Source organism: Cuculus canorus, chromosome 20, assembly GCF_017976375.1.
Source record: "Cuculus canorus isolate bCucCan1 chromosome 20, bCucCan1.pri, whole genome shotgun sequence".
NCBI classification, from domain to species: Eukaryota; Metazoa; Chordata; class Aves; order Cuculiformes; family Cuculidae; genus Cuculus; species Cuculus canorus.
The window spans coordinates 4,746,230-4,765,320 of NC_071420.1; the positions used below are offsets into that span (position 1 = coordinate 4,746,230).

Consider the following 19,091-nt stretch of genomic DNA (forward strand, 5'->3'; position numbering starts at 1 on the left):
GTGTCCCCGTGTCGCGTGTCCCTGCTGTCGCGTGCCGTTGTTTCTAACCCCTCTCTCTGTTTGCATGGTGCATGCTGCCCTTTTGCAATGCAGACGCCGACGAAGGTAAAGTCTTGTTCTCTGCACATGTCTTTGGCTTCCCCATCCCACATGTCACAGCGTTCCCATTGTCGTGTCCCTGCGTGTCACCATTAACCCTCTCCCACTTCTCCTGCCGTCCCCTGGCATCCATGCGCTCGTGTCTGGCAGCCGCGGTCTGTCCTGCTGCGTCGTGACACGGCTGCTCGGTGCACATGGCCGAGCAGGGATATGTCCCCACACTGGATCAGCTCAAACCCCACCACCACCACAGCGTCCTGGGGGTCCCTGGGCAGCAGTGGCGAGGGTGACCCCGCTTCCCGCCCCACAGCGTGGCACTGGGCTCAGCCTTGCAGAGGCACTAAGCCATTCGCCCCCATCTCCTCTAACCGGACCCAAACCCATGCTTCCCAGCTCTCTGGCACCGTCCATGCAGCCCTGCTGGGCACAGCATCCCCAGCCTACACTTGAGGACCCTGAGACTGTCCCAAGTCCAGCTGGAGACACCCCCCAATTTGTGGGGATGCCCAAGCTGGCACTGAGCCCCCTTCTCCACCCTGCAGCCGGGAGGAAGCAATTTGCACGGCACGAGTGGGCTCAGAAAGCCGCCTACCTGCTGGGCTGCAGCCTGGAGGAGCTCTCCTCCTCCATCTTCAAGCACCAGCCCAAGGGCACCCTGCAGCGATCCACCTCCTTCCGACAGGGCCCCGACGACCCCCCCCTGGGCGACAGTGGCACAGGTAGGGTGAGGGATGGTGGGGACAGCAGGTGGCCGCCAGGCTGGGATGCTCAGAGTTGTCTTGGCCAGGTCCCAAGCTGACGGCGCTGGAGTGCCTGGAGGGCATGGCAGCTGGCTTGTACTCAGAGCTCTTCACCCTCCTCATCTCCCTCCTCAACAGGTACCTGCTGGGGTCTGGGAGGACAAGCTGGGGGGTCATGCAGTGCACCCGTTCACCCCATTTTGTCTCTTTGTGCTCCACAGGGCGCTTAAGTCGAGCCAGCACTCGGTGTGCTCGGTGACAGTGGTGGACACCCCCGGGGCGCAAAACCCCGAGCTGGCAGGGCAGAGCCGGGGGGCCACCTTCGAGGAGCTCTGCCACAACTACGCCCAGGAGCGCCTGCAGCTCCTCTTCCACCAGCGCACCTTTGCCCGTGAGCTGGAACGCTACAAGGAGGTAAAGGGGATGCCTGGGGATTCCCTCCCCTCCTGCCTTCCACTGCCTTCCCTGCACAAGCATCTCCAACATCCCCAACTCCTCATTTCTTACCCTGTGGTCACTTTGGACAAGCAGCTGTGACTCAGTGCTCGGGGCAGCGCCTTTCCCAGCAGCTCTGGCCCCAGCTGAGCAGCTCTGCCGGCAGACGTAGAACCATAGAATCCCTAGGTTGGAAAAGACCTTTGAGATCATCAAGTCCAACCATACCTGTCCATTACTAAATCATATCCCTGAGCACATTTGCCCACCTTTTAAACACCTCCAGGGATGGGGACTCCACCATCTCCCTGGGCAGCTGCTCCAGACATGCCGGGGTGGGAAGGTGGTGAGGCAGCTGTGGGTGATGGTGATGGGGAAAATTGCTGCTGCTGTCCTGTCCCAGCACTGACAGCACAAGGGGACCTCTCTGCGTGTCCTGGTCCCTCCCACCACTGCAGGATGCCGGGAAAGCCCTGCCACCTGCCTAGACCCCATGGAGACCAGCGCCCTGACCATCTGCCAGTCCCTATCACTGCTCCTCTGCTGCACAGACACTGACCACACTCCTGTCTCCCCTCACCAGGAGAACATAGAGCTCGCCCTGGCTGACGCCGAGCCCAGCTCCTCTGGCTCCGTGGCTGCTGTAGATCAGCCCTCGCACCAGGCACTGGTGAGCACCTGCCACGCTTCTTCTCAGCTGCATTATCACAGTTGGTGGTGTGAGGCCAGGCAGCTTTTCTGGCCCTTTGGAGGTCGTTAAGGGAAGGAGAGGGACTGTCCTGAACACTTGGACGGCGGGTGAGGCTGCAAGCGTGTGTGCAGCCCGCATCCGTGCTGCATCCCCCAGTATGGTGTCCCCACGGCAATGGGAGCTGCCTGTGCTCCCATGAGGGTGAGGAGGCCTCAGACAATCCCCAGGGTGCTTCAGTCTCCAGGGTACTCTGATCCCCAGGGTGCTCTGGAACTCAGGGTGAATAGGTCCCCAAGGTTCTCCAGTCCCTGGAGTGCTCTGGAATTCAGGGTTGATAGGTCCCCAAGGTTCTCCAGTCCCTGGGGTGCTCTGGAACTCAGGGTTGATAGGTCCCCAGGGTGCTCCAGTCCCTGATAGAAGAGGCTGCAGAGACCAAGGGGGGGCTGCTAGCGCTACTCTGGGGTTCATCTTGTGGGTTCCCGAGCACAGCATTTTCCACCCTAGTGAGCGTCTCTCTGCCCAGAGTGTTATGTACTGACTCTCTGCTGCTGATGGTGGCCGAGGTTGCATGCTCCTCAGGTGGCCTGGGTCCCCTGTCCCTCCCGTCTCTGCTCGGGGGATGCCAACATGCCAAGCCGGATGCGAGCACTGTGACACCCGCAGGTTCGGTCTCTGGCCCGCACGGATGAGGCACGGGGACTGCTGTGGCTGCTGGAGGAGGAGGCGCTGCAACCAGGTGGAAATGAGGACACGCTGCTGGAGCGACTCTTCTCTTATTACGGTCCCCAGGAAGGGGGCAAGAAAGGTCAGGGGGGGCCTTGGCACCGTGGGGCCATGCATTGGCGAAGCGCCGGTCCTGTACCCATCAGTGCTGTGTCTCCCCATAGGGCACAGCCCACTGCTCCCCAGTGACAAACCCCGACACTTCCTCCTGGGCCATAGTTCGGGGACCAACTGGGTGGAGTACGATGCCACGGGCTGGCTCAACCACGTCAAGCACAACCCAGCCTCCCAAAATGCCTCCGTCCTGCTGCAGGAGTCGCAGAAGTGAGTGGGGTCCCAGGGCAGGGCGGGCACGGAGGGGGAGAGAGATGATTTTTGGGGGTGACGTCCCCTCCGTGCTCTGCAGGAAGGTCATCAGCAGCCTGTTTGCTGGCCGCGGAGGGTCGGCGCTGGTGCTGTCGGGCTCGGTGGCAGGGCTGGAAGGGGGCTCCCAGCTGGCGCTGCGCCGAGCCACCAGCATGCGCAAGACCTTCACCACCGGCGTGGCCGCCGTCAAAAAGAAGTCCCTTTGCATCCAGATCAAGCTGCAAGTGGTGAGAGAGGGGGTGCCAAAGGGGGTCTCTGGATCTGGCTGAGGCAGCGCTATGTGTCAATGCTCACCCCGCTCTCCCATGCTTGCAGGACGCCCTCATCGACAGCATCAAGAAGTCCAAGCTCCACTTTGTGCACTGCTTCCTGCCCAAGGCAGCGGCGGGCGGTGGGGATGCCCGGGCTCTGCCGTGCCGGCGGGTGAGCGGCAGCGAGCTGGAGCTGCCGGCGGAGCACTGCGAGGCCGGGCTCATGCAGCTGGACGTGCCCCTCCTGCGCGCCCAGCTCCGCGGCTCCCGCCTGCTCGACGCCCTCCGCATGTATCGCCAAGGTGAGCGGCACCACCGGCACTCGTGCAACCCGCAGAGGGGCAAAGCCAGGGCTGTGGCACGTGTCCCACTGTGAGATGGATGCCGTGGGAGTCCTGGCTGCATCTCCTCCCTGAGGAGCCAGAGCTCCCCTCAGGGATCCCCTTCGGTGCATGTCCTTGGGCTGCCAGCATCCCCCCAGGGTGGTCCTCTCTCCGTCCCACCCCCACCGCGAGGCTGATATCTGCGCCGGGGACAGGCATGGCCTTAATTGGGTGTCTCCGCTGGTGCCGCTGGCTCCTGGCAGCATTCCCACTGGCAGCTGGCCCCTGTCCTGCTGGGACGAGGGACTCCGGTTGTGCTCAACAAAGCATTTATCAATACGTGTGGCCGGCCACACAACCAAGTTTTTATTGCCTGGAGGCCGGACCCTTCCTGCCGCAATCGGAAATCAATGCAGCTCACACACCTCCTGGATCGATGGTCACGGCCAGCCGGCTCTGCCGGGGTCAGCGTCCCTGTCAATACCCCATCGTTAATTAAGACGTGGAGTCGCAGCGCAGTGAGCGCAGAAGTTGGCTCAGAGCGGAGCCGGAGTGAGGGCTGTTTGCTTATACAGGCAACACACGTGTTCCTGTGCTCCCCCCGAGGTGGGAGCTGGCCGCTTTCTCCCCACATCTCAGCCAAAATCACTGGAGGACACGGCCAAGGAAAACCTTCTGGACAGGGTCACTGCCCTCTGGCCATGCCCAGCACCGGGAGGAGCTTTTGCCACATGGGGTGACACCTGGAGCTCTCCCAAAAGATGGGCCCCAGGGAGTCAGGGCATGCAGGGCTGTCCCCCCCCCATCTCCTTGGCATCCCGGCTGACCCCACAGCTCCTCTCTCCCTTGCTCTCCCCAGGGTATCCGGACCACATGGTGTTTGCGGAGTTCAGGCGGCGCTTTGATGTCCTCGCCCCACACCTGACCAAGAAGCATGGGCGCAACTACATCGTGGTGGACGAGAAGCGGGTACGTGCCCTGTGCTGGAGCTGGCACTGCTGTCGGGGATCCCTACCACCCTCTGACTCCTTTCCCTCCCTGCAGGCGGTGGAGGAGCTCCTGGAGTCACTGGACCTGGAGAAGAGCAGCTACCACATGGGCTTGAGCCGGGTATGACGCCGGAGGCTGGCCGTTGGTGCTGGCACAGGGCAGGGGCGGGTGGCACAGCTCGGCACAGCGTGGGGGGGCAGCACAAGGGCAGCACTGTTTGCTCCCACCTACGGCATTCCTTTTGCCTGGGGAATAAAACCCTCACAGTGAGACAGGACCAGCGGCTGCGGAGAGAAGAGTCACATCCCTGACAGCAGGAGGGTGGCACGGTGTGGCCGGAGGGATGCCAGCACCCATCGGCATCTCACCCTGCTCCCCTTCTGCAGGTGTTTTTCCGAGCTGGCTCTCTGGCCAGGCTGGAGGAGCAGCGGGATGCGCAGACCAGCAGGAACATCACCCTTTTCCAGGCAGCGTGCAGGGGCTTCCTGGCACGGCAGCTGTTTAAGAAGAGGAAGGTTCGTCCTCGCGCTCTCCCCTCCCCGCTCCAACACACAATTTCGCCTAAAATGGGCAGCGCAGCCTTTCTGGCGTCTGGGCCAGCGTCTCCTCCTCCTCCCTTCTCCCCCCCCCGCGCCTGGGGAGCTGTGGGGGGCCCGAGGGAACCAGGGGGCCAGGGGGAGCCAGTGGGGAGGGCGCTGGGCATCGCTGCGGCAGGATGAGGCCACGTATTGGCTCCCACTTTTATTATTAAAGAGAGCGTAAAATAGGCATCTCGGTGGTGCCTCTCCAGGAGATTAGCGTTTGGAGAGGCTGGAGGGAATCAAGCAGTAGACAAGCCAGGCACAATTAGCCCAAATGCTAACCAAGGGAAGCATGCCAGGGTGCTGGCAACCTGCCTGCCCTGCTTGTGGCACCCTGTGCTGACACCGTACCCCGTGCAGATCCAGGATTTGGCCATCCGGTGCGTGCAGAAGAACATCAAGAAGAACAAGGGGGTGAAGGACTGGCCCTGGTGGAAGCTCTTCACCACTGTGCGGCCCCTCATCGAGGTGCAGCTCACCGAGGACCAGATCCGCGGCAAAGACGTGAGTATTTGTGCACCAGAGTGGGCTGGATGGGGCAAGGTGGGTGCAGGGGGGGAGTGTTGGGTCTCAGCAGGGCTCTGCAGTGAGGTGGAATGCAGGATCCAGCAGCGCGATGGGACGCAGGAGCCCGCAGCAGGGTGGGAAGCAGGAACGCGCGGCAGGGTGGGATGCAGGAGCTTGCAGCGGGATGGGATGCAGGATCCAGCAGCGGGATGGCATGCAGGAGCCCGCGGCAGGGTGGGATGCAGGATCCAGCAGTGGGATGGGCTGCAGGAGTCCATGATGGGGTGCAATGCAGGATGGCAGCTGCCCTGCACCCCGCCAGCACCAGGCTCGAATTGTGAATTGCTCCCTAATTTGCGAATCAGCATGTCATTAGCATCCCGAGAGCCGGCTGTTGCATGAGTCCAATTACAAGGCGTGGAGAATGGAAATGAAACCGTGTGCCGAGAGGCATATGCGGGGGCTCCACGCCGCGCTGGCAACCAGACACTCATGCCCCACCAAGCCTGCCCCGCACGGAGCTGCTGCCTGGCTCAGCTTTCATCCCAACCTGCTGAGGATGGGTCCCGGGGGTGGGGGCACCTCCTGCCCCTCCCAAGCCTGTGCTGAGACCAGAGGAGGGGAGAGAAAGATGTGCTTGAACTGGCAGCCAGGCTCGCTGCCCTAGTGCTAGCCGGTGGGCCCCCTCCCTCCCTACCTGGGCTGGGCATACCCAAACCCTTCAGTGAGCTGCCAGTGGTGGGTTTGCTCCCATTCCCTCTCCTGAGGGATGCAGGGACCCCTCTCCAACTTTGCTGGAGCTGCCTGGTGTTTCGACACCATTTATGGGGTTGGAGTTGGCACAGCGGCAGTGGAGCGGGTTGGGGAAAGTCCCTGCCCAGCCTTCGGCAGGGGAGAGCAGCCCCTGTCTCGGGGAGCCCCCACCCTGCCCACCCAGCGCTGCGGGGGGAGCTGGGGGAGTGCAGGGACCTGCCAAGCTCCTGCCTGCCAACCTCTTCGCTTTGCGCCTGCCCCCTCCCTCACCGCCTGCTCTGTTGCAGGAAGAGATCCAGCAGCTGAAGAGCAAACTCGAGAAGGTGGAGAAGGAGCGTAACGAGCTCCGGCTCAACAGCGATCGCCTAGAGAGCAGAGTAGGTCCTTGCCAGTGCCGGGAGGGGGTGCGGTGCCGTGCCGGCGTGCCCCAGCGCCTGCCCCAACCCACGGCCCTGCTCCCATCCCCCAGATCACAGAGCTGACGTCGGAGTTGACGGACGAGCGAAACACCGGTGAGTCTGCTTCCCAGCTGCTGGACGCCGAGACGGCCGAGAGGCTGCGGGCTGAGAAGGACATGAAGGACCTGCAGGTACATGCGCTTCTCCCTGGCTTCGTGGCATCTCCTGGCCCCACCTGGCACTCAGTGCAGCCTTGTCCCTTCCCAGGCCAAGTACGATGCTCTGAAGAAGCAGATGGAGTCAATGGAGATGGAGGTGATGGAAGCTCGGCTCATCCGGGCAGCAGAGCTCAACGGAGAGCTGGATGATGATGATGATTCAGGTACCACCCTGCCTCTGGTGCCTGTTACCAGCACACCTTGGAGTGCCCCACACTCATGGCACTGTGCCCCCCTCTCCGTTGCTCACCTGTGAGGTCCCGACCGCCCCCATGCAGTCCTTTGGTGACCCCATTTCCCTACACAGGTGGCGAATGGCGGCTGAAATACGAGCGGGCGGTACGGGAGATCGACTTCACCAAGAAACGGCTGCAGCAGGAGCTGGAGGACAAGCTGGAGGTGGAGCAGCAGGGCAAGAGGCAGCTGGAGCGCAAGGTGAGCGAGACCCACCAGTCCTCCCAGTCCAGGGGATGGACAGGAGGTGGGCAGCCACTGTCTGCTCAGAGCTGAGGGAGCGTGTGGCCACGGCAGTGGGGACTTGGTGCCTTCCCGGAGCCCTGACCACCATCCTTGCTCCCGTCTGCAGCTGACAGACCTTCAGGCAGACAGCGAGGAGAGCCAGCGGGTGCTGCAGCAGCTCAAAAAGAAATGCCAACGCCTGGCTGCGGAGCTGCAGGACACCAAGCTGCACCTCGAGGGCCAGCAGGGACGCAACCATGACCTGGAGAAGAAGCAGCGGAGGTGGGAACTGCGCATTGGCCGGGGCGGAGGGGAACGCAGAGAACGGCATCCTTGCTGCGCAGCGAGGCTCTTGCAAAGTGGCATTACCATTTTAGCAGGGATTTGGGCACTTCACCAGCTCCTGCTTGGCTGAGGTGTCTCCAGCGGGATGGGGCTGTCCGGATTGGATGTGTTTGTTGTTGGGAAGGACCCAAATGCCCTTTTGGGGGGCCTGGAACTGAGTGATCCCTCGATGTGAGGCTGAGCCCCATTGTGGAAGCTGCATATGCCAGGCATCTCTGCTTGGCTCTTGCTCTCATCTCGTCCCCTCTCCCAGCCCCAAAGTTTGCTAACGTTATTAAGCAGCAGGGACGCTTTCATCTCATTATGGTAATGATCACACACACAAATACAGCGAGAGAATTCAATCTAATTAATTTCAATTTCCGCGGATTGGAGTCTGTGCTAATGCAGCTGTTTATTACCCAGCGCGAGCGAAAATGGGGATTAGCTGCCGAGGTGTTTAACACAGGTCACAAACCTAAGCACAGGGTTGTTTTCTAAGCCCCAAAGGCAGCGATTTTGGAGCAAACCGAGCTGATCGCATCCCAGGGGCATTGGGAGAGGCTGCCCTGCTCCAGGCTGCACTGAGCAATCCCCCGCCAGGGGCTCATATCCCATCTGAGGATGGGACCAGTGCCATCCCATGTAGGACCGTAGCATTGAGGGAGCCAAGCTGTGGCAAGAGCCCGTCTCTGCTCGACACCCTGCTGTGCGTTGCAGCTCTTCCTTGTCCTTCTGCCACTCCATGTCCTTCTTGGAGGGTGCGGTGCCCCCAGCTGCCTTTCTGTAGCCCAGCGCCTGCCTTTAGCAGCCACAGTCTCTGCTGGCACGCTTGGCCCCCAGGGTGGCTGTGGAGCTGCTGGGGTCTGCACTGCAGGCCCTGCAATCTCCATTAGCTGAGTGAAGGCATCAGGAGGAGTTTCTCCAAGTGGCTTCGTGTCACCGTGGTCGCAATTAAATGCTCATCAACCAGCAAGTTTCAAATCAGCAGCTGACGGCGTGCTGCCTTCGCCGGTGCCTGCTGCCGTGGGATGGGGAGGCTTGGGGTGGTGCCGGTAGCACGGGGCTGGGTTCCTGTCCCAGGGTGCTGAGTGCCCGCCCCACTCTCCCGGCACAGGTTCGACAGCGAGCTCTCCCAGGCACACGAGGAGGCGCAGCGGGAGAGGCTGCAGCGGGAGAAGCTGAGCCGCGAGAAGGACGTGCTGGTGGCTGAGGTTTTTGGCCTCAAGCAGCTGCTGGAGGTGAGTGGTCACCAGTCCCCTCCCCGGCCCCCAAGGCAGGTGCCCCTGACTCACAGTGCCCCCCCTGTTTTGACAGGACAAGGACTCGGACATCGCAGGGTTGACGCAGAAGGCAGAGGCGCTGGAGGCCGAGCTGCAGGACATCTCCTCCCAGGAGTCAAAGGATGAAGCGTCCCTGGCCAAGGTGAAGAAGCAGCTGCGGGATCTGGAGGCGAAGGTCAAAGACCAGGAGGAGGAACTGGACGAGCAGGCTGGGACCATCCAGATGCTGGAGCAGGTACGTCGGGGAGGGGCGAGGTTTCTGGGTGGGGTGGTTTCATGCAGGGCTGTTATTATCTGGGCTGGGCTTGCCCGGGAAGCAGAGGCGGGCGCCCTCAGCCCGGCGTGAGGCCAGGCATCGCAGCTGCCAACACGGCTCCTAGTCGTCCGTGCCATGGCCCGGGAGGTCACTGTGGGGCGGGCAGCCCGGCCGGCCTCAGACCGGGAGGTTTTCTGGGTGAGCGGTGCCTGGGGAGCAGCGGGGGTTCCGCCTGTGTCCCCTTTGCTCTGACCACGTCTTCCCAATTTGCAGGCGAAGCTGCGGCTGGAGATGGAGATGGAGCGACTGCGGCAGACCCACGCCAAGGAGGTGGAGAGCCGTGACGAGGAGGTGGAGGAGATTCGGCAGTCGTGCCAGAAGAAGGTAGGGCTCAGCTATGGTCCCTCTGCCCAGGGGAACCCAGGATGCGTCTCTGTGTCCCAGCTGGGTGCCAGGAGCTGCCAACCAGGCACCATCACACAACACCCCGCTGCCGTGTGTCCAGTCATGGCCCGGTTCTGCTGGCCCAGCAGGTCTGACTGGTCCCTCTGCCACCTGGGCCAGCGCATGCTGGGCTTTGTGCCTCTGGTTGCACAAACACACGGTCATTGGGGTCACCTGGCATCCCTGGTATGTGGGCACGCACGAGGCAGGGGATCCCAGCACCTTCCCACTGCCCTGACCGGCTGCCTGGGCTGTCCCCCAGCTGAAGCAGATGGAGGTGCAACTAGAGGAGGAGTACGAGGACAAGCAGAAGGTGTTGAGAGAGAAACGGGAGCTGGAGAGCAAGTTATCCGCTGTCAGCGAGCAGGTAGGGTGTAAGGCAGCCGGGCCTTGCTCTGGAGACCCCTGTGATGGCCCCAGACACAGGACCCTGGCACGGTTCCCCTTCCGCAGGCCAACCAACGGGACTTCGAGACGGAGAAACGCCTGCGCCGGGACCTGAAGAGGACGAAGGCACTGCTGGCTGATGCACAGATCATGCTGGACCACCTGAAGAACAACGCACCCAGCAAGAGGGAGATCGCCCAGCTCAAGAACCAGGTGTGCATCCAGACCCCCCCAAAACCAAAGCCCTTGAGGGATATGGGGTGTCCCTGTCCCCGAGTTAGGCACTGAGCCGTGTCCCTGCAGCTGGAGGAGTCAGAGTTCACCTGCGCAGCTGCCGTCAAGGCCCGCAAGTCAATGGAGGTGGAGATTGAAGACCTCCATCTGCAGATTGACGACCTCGCCAAGGCCAAGGCAGGGGTAAGTGGTTTTGGGGGGCAGTGCACCCTGATGGAGTACACCCCACCTACACCCCACCGGAGATCTCCACCAGTACGGCACAGACTGGCGGGGTGACCCCACACTATTTGGGGTGGTTTTGGCGGGTGGGTGCCTCGCTTCTGGAGTGCAGTGGGAGACACGAGTCACTCCCCCAGCTGGAGGAGCAGCTCAGCCGGTTACAGCGCGAGAAGAACGAGGTGCAGAGTCGGCTGGAGGAGGACCAGGAGGACATGAATGAGCTGATGAAGAAGCACAAGGCGGCTGTAGCCCAGGTGAAAGGGGAACGGCACCTGTGGCACCTCTACACCCTCCCCGTAACACCCCTCTTGGAGCCAGGACAGTGGGGTTCCCGCTGACCCCTGTGTATCCCACAGGCATCCCGGGACCTTGCACAGATGAATGACTTCCAGGTGCAGCTGGAGGAGGTCAGCAAGGAGAAGCAGGAGCTTCAGGAGAAGGTGGGAGCACTGCTGTTGGGCATGGGCATGCACCCCAAGTGAAGGTGGAGGGAACAGAGGGGCACCCATAGACCTGCTGCCTGCATTATGGGGTCCCCCCTGCACCCTGCGGGGTGCAGAGCAGTCCCGTGGGGAGCTCTCTGTTGGGATGGGAGCAGCATGGTTGGCAGGTCCACTCCACGGTAGTGTGGTGGGAACTGGGGATGCTGTGGTTGAGGCTGAAGTTGTGTCCCCCTCTACCCCAGCTGCAAGCCCTGCAGAGCCAGCTGGAGTTCCTGGAGCAATCCATGGTGGACAAGTCGCTGGTGAGCCGGCAGGAGGCCAAGATCCGTGAGCTGGAGACCAGACTGGAGTTTGAGCGGACGCAAGTCAAGCGCTTGGAGGTCGGTGCTGGGTTTTCCCTCCACTCTGTCTGGGACAGACTTTTTTTCCTGTGAGGGTGGGGAGGCCCTGGCCCAGGTTGCCCAGAGCAGCGGTGGCTGATCCATTCCTGGAGGTGTTCCAGGCCAGGTTGGATGAGACTTGGAGCTCCTGATCCAGTGGGAGATGTCCCTGCCCATGGCAGTGGTGGCACTGGATGGGCTTTAAGGTCCCTTCCAACCCGAACCATTGTATGATTCTCTGACTGAGATGCAATGGGACCATAAGATGAAGCTGCCCTGGGTGTCCGTCGAGCGCATCCCCAATATCCACTGCCCGGGACCCCCAGCTCTGCAGTCCATCCCCATCCCAGCAGGGAAACCCCCCTGCAAGCGCCCATAACGGTCACCTATCACCCAGCCCAGCAAAGTGCTGCTATTTCCCTGCATTGACTTAGGGAAATTATAGACTCTCGCAGCCCCGCTAAACGCTGCCTGCTTTATATTCTGCCGCTGCAGCTCTGCCGGGGAGTGGAGCAGCTTAGCTTTCCTCTTAATATTTTCCTAGCTGTTATTTCCCTTCCCCACTCTCTCTGCCAAGGCCATAAATATGCAGCGGCTGCCTCGGTGGCTGGGGGAGAATGGGAGCTATTTTTTCCCTACGTTACACACTGTAATTACTTCACACACAGTTAAATCTATTTTTCCAATTCGGCAAAGCCCTTGTGGGTTGTTCTGCCCCTTTCTTGGCCCTAGAGGGGAGTTACTCCTCCATCTCTACGTGTAAATTCATGGGGATGGGATCCGTCCTCGTGTGAGCCCTCCGTGGGTGTTGCTGCAGGGTGAGGGGTCAGTGGGGAGATCTGGGGTGACCCCATGCCCGCTGCTCCGCAGAGCCTGGCCACGCGGCTGAAGGAGAACATGGAGAAGCTGACGGAGGAACGGGATCAGCGTGCGGCTGCTGAGAACCGGGAGAAGGAGCAGAACAAGCGGCTGCAGCGGCAGCTCCGAGATGTCAAGGAGGAGATGGGCGAGCTGGCCAAGAAGGAGGCGGAGGCCAGCCGCAAGAAGCACGAGCTGGTGAGGCACCCGTGACGGGGCCGAGCAGGGGGGTTTCTCTGAGGTACCCAGCTCATCCCGCTCCCTCCCTGCAGGAGATGGACCTGGAGAGCCTGGAAGCTGCCAACCAGAGCTTGCAATCAGACCTGAAGCTGGCCTTCAAGCGCATTGGGGACCTGCAGGCAGCCATCGAGGATGAGATGGAGAGTGACAGCAACGAGGACCTCATCAACAGGTGAGAGTGCTTGGGCCTGGCTCCTGCGCGAGGCACGTCAGCGGGGTCACTGCTTCTCCTCGCCACTTCTGAAATGCCACGGGGACCCCTTGGCTCTGCCTGGCCCTGGCAGGATGCCTTCTGTGCATCCACCCACCCATGCGCCATGCACGATTTCATCCGTCCATCTGTGCATCATGCACACGTGCATCCGTCCATCTATGCATTGTGCACCCATCCGTGCATCTGTGCATCGCTCCCTCCACCCGCAGCGCCTGTGGAGCTTCACCCACTTGTGGAGGTGCCTGAAATGCAGCCAGGGCTGTGCCAACTGGCTTGGAAACAGCCTGGGAAGCCCCAGCAGCCAGGGCAGCGCAGGCTGGCAGGAGATCTGGGATCCAGCCCAGCCTGGGATGCTGGGATGCAGCCCAACCTAGGATGCTGTGATACCACCTAACCTGAGATACTGGGATCCAGCCCAGGATGCTGAGATCCAGCTGGGTGCAGCCCCACACCAGGGGTGCCAGGCAGCCACACCTCCCTCCCCTGCCCCTTCCCCACCATTTAATTTGCCCCCGATTCCTTCCCCAGCCATTTGGTCTTTTTGTTTTCTTTTCATTTGATTTCCTTTATGTTTTGTTTCTCCCCCCCCCTCCCTCCCACCCTCTCCAACCCCTCCCAGTTTGCAGGACATGGTGGCAAAGTATCAGAAAAGAAAGAGTAAACTGTGAGGAGCTCCTCTTTTCCTTCCTCCCCTTCCCTAACCCCCACGTCAACCCCCGCGGGCCGGGGCCCCGCATGCCGCTGGCCCCCCTCCGCATGCCCTAACAGCACCCACAGCACGGCACATAACCGCATCCGCGCAGGGGGACGGGGACGAGCCCTCGGGCCGGGGTGGGGGGCATGATGCTCTGCCATGGCTAACGATGAGTGTGGTGGCACGGGGCACCGCAGCCCCGCTACCGTGTGCAATTAATATCCGCCGCCGCGATCCGGTTGCTCCCCTGAGACTCGAGTCCTGCTTAACTAACGGCACGTTTGATGTGGAGTTTAATTCTTGTGGTTATAAAATCTCAGCGGCCCCCAGAGGGTGTTTACGGGGCTTGTTGGGGGGGGGTTTTGTTGTCGTTCTGTGCTTTTTGTTGTGTTTTTTTTTTCCAAGCCGAGCGTTGCCTGGATGAATTACAGGGGAGGGAGACGCACGTGATGGAGTGCGGCTCATTTCTTTGAATTGAACGAGGACGATTCATATTCAGGGTCTATCCAAGCCCATCCCCTGTGCCGTCTGCTGCCATCCCCAGGCAGGGAATAAGCCCAAAGCAGGGTGGATAAAATGGCTGTTTAGATGATATGATATATCCCTTCCCCGGCAGCGGCTCGGTGGGAGCCCTCGCCTCGTGCCAGCCGGCGGCGGCGTGAGGAGAGAGGGGGCTGTGCCACTTCGATTTCCTTATAGATCCCGCCGGTACTGCCATAACCCTAATGAAAGCAGTAAGCAGTTAGGTATTAAGGGAGATTTATGCAGGGATGCTTTTAACGTGGAGGAATGGATTTTGCAATGCATACCGCACCTTCTTTCTAAAGGCAATCAATATGGTTACGAACGGCTGTTATAAATTAGATGGTTTAAGCCAGATAGGGATTTTTTTACATCGGGACGTAAATCAGGGGCTCTCTGGTACGGCAGGGCTGTAAATCTGCCCGCCCTGCTCCTGCACCCGCCTTGCCGGAGTCGTTTCTGTCCTGCCTGCTAAACTCCTGTTTACCCAGGGCCATCAACATCGCTCTTCCTCGCTGTAATTTTGCACTCGACGGTGGCCTATAAAATGAACCCACTTATTTCCTTCCCAACCCTGGAGCTGGAAGTCTCCCGTATTCCTGGAGTTGTGCCTCGCCTGCTGCCCCAACACGGTCTCGCTGTCTTATCTTCCCAGCCCTGACACCATGCAGTGTCGGGGGGACACATTGGGCAGAGGATGCGGGAGCCCCTTGGCCAGCCGGTGGAGTGGTTTGGGGGTTCAGGGGTTGTGTGACACATCTGTGCTTTGGGGAGCCTCGAGCATGCAGGTAGAGCCGTGTGCATGCAGGTTGTGCCGCAGGAGATGGAGCAGGGTGATGGGATGGGGTTTTACCCATGTCAAGGTGCAAAGGCGGTGGGTGCTGGAGGGGGGTTCAGTGCCCACCAGCTCAGTTTCACCTCCCCAAAACTCAAACTCTCACTGCTCCACACTCACCTCTTGCTTTCTTCTGACCCGCTCCGCTCCTCCGGCAGCGATGGCGACTCAGACGTGGACTCAGAGCTGGAGGAGCGCGTGGATGGCGTGAAGTCCTGGCTCTCCAAGAACAAAGGCTCCTCCAAAGCGCTCTCGGATGACGGCAGCCTGAAGGGCAGCAGGTGGGTGCGGGGCTGGGAGAGGATGGGGTGGGCTGAGCCAGGGGACAGGATGGACACCCATGGGATGTGGCCCTGGGTGCTGCGCTGCCGCCTGGTGCTTGCATGGCCGGCCGGGTTAATGCTGCCGAGCGACTCAGTCTCCATTGGGGACACACGTCCCTGTGCCCAGAGGGGACCTCCTTGGTCCCTCTGCCCCGCATCCCACCCGCAGCACCCAACCTGGAGACACATGGGCACCCGCAGCTCCCACCCCATCTGCCTCCCTGGGGGTGCTGAGCTCCAATCCTGTGCGTCACTCCCGGTGCTCCAGGGCTGGATGCTCCTTCATCCTCCCCTCATTTGCAGCTCCACCACATCCCTTCCCGCACCTCTGGGCAAACGCTGGCTGCCACGCAGCCCCCAGCAGCCCCAGCAGAGGTGGGGGACAAGCCCACGTACCCCCACAGCACAAGGGTAGCGTGGGGCTGGGGCATAAATCCCCACTCCCCAGGGAAAGCGCTCGCCTGCTGAGCACAGATCGCTTTTTTCCAAACCCAATTTCCTAGCAGAGCTCTGAGAGTCCCAAGGGGCTCCCCCTCGTCTGCCAAGCAGCGGGGAAAGATCTGAGCCGTTTTTTCTTAATTGGTTTAATTTATTCAGCGGTGCAGATGTAAAACATTTTGTTATTGGAGATAATTCCACGTTTTCTGAAGTCAGGAATCAAACACAGCAGCTCCAGGTAGCCGACAATGAAATAAATTGAACGCAACACTTTAAAGGGGAATCAAAGTGCCAAGCTAGAACAATTCCCCCATTTACATGACATTTTTCTGCAATGCTATTTCCCACTGACGCAAATTACCGAGCCTGCCTCGCCGCCGCGCGGCCCCCACCTCGCCCGCTCATCTCCGTCTCTCTCTTGTCTCCCCGGTGCGTGCGCGGGGCCGCGGATACAGGTCAGCCCCACCGGAGGGTCCCGAGGGTGAGGAGCGGCCGGTGTCGGTGTTGAGCTCCCTCAGCTATAGGAAGCGCCCGGGCCTCAAGGACTCCATAGGTGGCCGTGGGGATGAGCAGACGCTCTTCAGCGCGCTCAGCGAGCGAGCGCCTTCTCCTGAGCGCGTTGCCCGCAAGGCAGCTCGGGGTGGTGAGACCGAGGACCGGGCGGCCGTCATCGCCCGCGCCTTCGCCGACGCCAGCAGCCGGGCTCGGGAAGGGCTGGGCAAGCGTTGGTCCCTCTCGGCTGCCGATGGCGAAAAAGCATCCGTCGCCTCCGCCCCGGTGAGCCGGGCCTCCTCTGCCTCCTGGCGCGGGCTGGATGATGGGGACGAGGGGGATGAGGGGTACTCGGTGCTGAGCTTCGCCCTCTCCAGCCCTGGGAGCTTGCGGAGCCGGCGTGGGGGGCCTGAAGGTCGCCCCGAGTCCCGGCTCTCGCTGGCTCGCAGCCACCTGGAGGAGACGGATGAGGGGTGCCGTGGGCAGCCCCCACTGGGGCGCAGCTTCTCCGTGCCACCCCGGCCCCGCAGTGCCGCCTCTGACGACGGCGGTGCCGGGGACGCCCGCCCCGTGAGGCACCGCTCCTACCTCGACCCTGACCTGGAAGCCGCCATCCAGGAGGTGCTGAGCTACCGCCCGCTGCGGGCCAGGGGCTGCTCCAGCCCCGAGGCCGACTCGGGTGATGACGGCCGGAGCGTGCGGAGTGCGAGGAGTGCAGCACCCCTGGGTGCCACCGACCGACCCCCCGGCAACCTCCGCCGCTCCGCATCCGCCCTCGACTTCTCCCGGCGCACCAGCCGGCGACGCAGCAGCTCAGGCTCCTCTGAGGAAGAGGAAGAACGGAAGAAGAAGAGCGCCAAGAAGCACTCCAAGAAGGCCAAGAAGAAATCCAAGAAGAAAAAGAAGAAGCAGAAGTCATCATCCGACTCAGATTCCTCCTCCGATTCTTCATCCGATTCCTCCTCCGGCTCCACCAGCTCCTACCGCAGCACCTCCAGCGTCAAGAAGGGCCCGCGGGCAGCGGGGAGTGAGGAGCCGGTACGCCCTGCTCGGGGCAAGAAGGAGGAGAAGCAGCGGAAGAAGCAAGTTGACAACCTGATGATGAAGTACCTGTACCGACCCGAGAGCGACTGAGGCAGGAGGTGGGAGTGGTGTGTGCCGTGCAGCATGAACCGCCCTGTGTGCCACTAACCACTCATCCTAACCCTCGCCCAGCTCCGGGCATGGAATCCGTGATGGGGCGCCTCGCTGTGCCCACAGCAGCCCTGCTTTTGGGGTGCTGCAGGGCATCCCTGAGGCATCTCCACCTGTGGGGAGCATCCTTGGCATGGCCGCGGAGGGACCGGCAGCTGCCCGTGCTGCCAGGATGCAGCGTCTTCAGGATTAGCGGCTGTGGCATGCGGGACACTGGGAAACACTAATCCCTTCCCATCTCCCCAGCCAGGATGGGGCTGAAATGATTCCTTCAGGGAGTTGAGGGGTTTGTGGGGTGGCGTGGCTTCCCCACTCACCTTGGGGATTTGCCGTGAGGAGTGGAGCGGGTACTAACACGCACCCGCTGCAGCGTGTGAGCGCCGGGCTGGGCGGTTGGGGCTTGGAGGTGTTTCCAGGGTGGCCGCATCCTGCTGCCCTGCGCCGTGTAGGGTGTCTGTAATGGGGAATTGGGGTGAGAACAGCCCTGCAAGGTGCTGGGGCTCTGCACCCCATTTGAGGGCACAGAGAGGGTGTGCTGGGTATCACCAGCAGCAGTTTTGGAGCGAGTTCGCTCTTTTTCAATGGCTTCAATGTGAGAAAGGCTGGAGGAGGTAAAAAAAGCCTTTTGGAAATGTGGTGCTGTCCTGTCCCAGGACCAGGGAAGGCATCACACTGTGGTGGTGGTGGGAAACATGGGCTGCAGTGTGACTGGGACCCCTGAGCGGTGATACCCACGGACACCAGCGTTTGCATCCATGGCTGTGTGCATTGTTCTGAGCGTGTGGCGCTGGGAGCTGGGCAGGATTGGCTCAGCCCTGCTGCAGAGCAGGGGCTCAGCTCAGGCGGTGGGGTTTGCCCCGAATATCTCTGAAATGATAGAAAAGGTATCAACGGAGGCTTCATCCCACTGCCCACCAGCACGCAGGCTCGCAACAGCTCCTGGTGCAGCCGGAGGGGTGTTCCCAGCAGCCGAGCCCAGCTGCAGCATCCCAGTTCCCCCACTAACTCTACTCTCTCCCACACAGCCCCCCAGGCTCCCGGCACCTCTTTGCCTATGACAGATGGGACGAGGAGCAGGACACCGGGGACAGCACACGCCGCAGCTCCCCCAGCGCCAGCGAGGCGGAGAGCCGCGCCGCCGAGACCCCCGCCTAGCCCCCCACCACCTTTTCTCATCACCCCAGAAACACTCAGCTCCACGGGGCCGCTGTGGGCAGCCGGAATTCTGGCAGGAGGGATGCCCAGCAGCCCCCCAGCCCTTGGCCGAGGTGGGGAGCAGCCCGGCCGGCTCGCTGGCTGCAGCCCCCACACCGCTCCCACCCTGGGTTTATTCCTCAGTGCCTGCTGGCTCCTTATTTTATAACTTAAACCACATCCCCTCCCTGCCAGGCACCCCCTCGTCCTCTTAAGCCCCTTTTAGTTGAGCCAAAGACGTCTCTCGCTGGCCGGGCGCTGGGGAGCAGCCGCCCCACAGCTGGGAAGGGGACATGGGGATGGGGTCCCGCACCCCCCGGGATGTTTTGACACCCCCTGACCCTCCACCCCTGCCTGGTTGTTTTGCACTAGCCCAGCTGTGCGTCTCCCCTTCCCCCCCTTTACTTTCAGTATGAAAATAAACATCATTTCTGGCTGGTGCTGCCGGCTGCTGCCTGCTCCGTGTGCGGGGAGGGGGATCACTGCATTTTAGGGGGGGTCTTTGCATGGTGGCAGGGTCTGGCGAGGCACATCCAGCCCTGGTGAGGATCCAAGGTTTGCCAAGCCTGGCAGCTTCTCT

At 61.5% G+C, this 19,091-nt stretch overlaps 1 protein-coding gene across 27 annotated transcripts in view; it reads left to right on the forward strand.

Moving 5' to 3' along the window:
* MYO18A (myosin XVIIIA) overlaps positions 1-19,091 on the forward strand; it is a 44,800-nt gene that overhangs the window by 20,344 nt on the left and 5,365 nt on the right. For 18 of the 27 annotated variants that reach the window (XM_054084762.1, XM_054084766.1, XM_054084768.1 and 15 more), the window contains 33 exons: positions 94-105; positions 642-818; positions 887-977; positions 1,061-1,253; positions 1,858-1,944; positions 2,629-2,770; positions 2,853-3,012; positions 3,095-3,281; positions 3,370-3,607; positions 4,488-4,597; positions 4,673-4,738; positions 5,005-5,133; positions 5,560-5,703; positions 6,747-6,836; positions 6,929-7,048; positions 7,125-7,239; positions 7,383-7,510; positions 7,662-7,816; positions 8,976-9,099; positions 9,176-9,376; positions 9,671-9,781; positions 10,104-10,208; positions 10,295-10,441; positions 10,532-10,645; positions 10,822-10,938; positions 11,041-11,124; positions 11,370-11,507; positions 12,378-12,563; positions 12,638-12,777; positions 13,439-13,483; positions 15,029-15,151; positions 16,087-17,265; positions 18,343-18,480. In XM_054084762.1, coding sequence (XP_053940737.1) covers positions 94-105; positions 642-818; positions 887-977; positions 1,061-1,253; positions 1,858-1,944; positions 2,629-2,770; positions 2,853-3,012; positions 3,095-3,281; positions 3,370-3,607; positions 4,488-4,597; positions 4,673-4,738; positions 5,005-5,133; positions 5,560-5,703; positions 6,747-6,836; positions 6,929-7,048; positions 7,125-7,239; positions 7,383-7,510; positions 7,662-7,816; positions 8,976-9,099; positions 9,176-9,376; positions 9,671-9,781; positions 10,104-10,208; positions 10,295-10,441; positions 10,532-10,645; positions 10,822-10,938; positions 11,041-11,124; positions 11,370-11,507; positions 12,378-12,563; positions 12,638-12,777; positions 13,439-13,483; positions 15,029-15,151; positions 16,087-17,257 — 5,150 coding nt within the window. In that variant the 3' untranslated portion in view covers positions 17,258-17,265; positions 18,343-18,480. Of the gene's footprint in view, positions 1-93; positions 106-641; positions 819-886; positions 978-1,060; positions 1,254-1,857; positions 1,945-2,628; positions 2,771-2,852; positions 3,013-3,094; positions 3,282-3,369; positions 3,608-4,487; positions 4,598-4,672; positions 4,739-5,004; positions 5,134-5,559; positions 5,704-6,746; positions 6,837-6,928; positions 7,049-7,124; positions 7,240-7,382; positions 7,511-7,661; positions 7,817-8,975; positions 9,100-9,175; positions 9,377-9,670; positions 9,782-10,103; positions 10,209-10,294; positions 10,442-10,531; positions 10,646-10,821; positions 10,939-11,040; positions 11,125-11,369; positions 11,508-12,377; positions 12,564-12,637; positions 12,778-13,438; positions 13,484-15,028; positions 15,152-16,086; positions 17,266-18,342; positions 18,920-19,091 lie in introns of those variants that run through there. The other 9 variants (XM_054084777.1, XM_054084778.1, XM_054084759.1 and 6 more) reach the window with 6 other exon arrangements.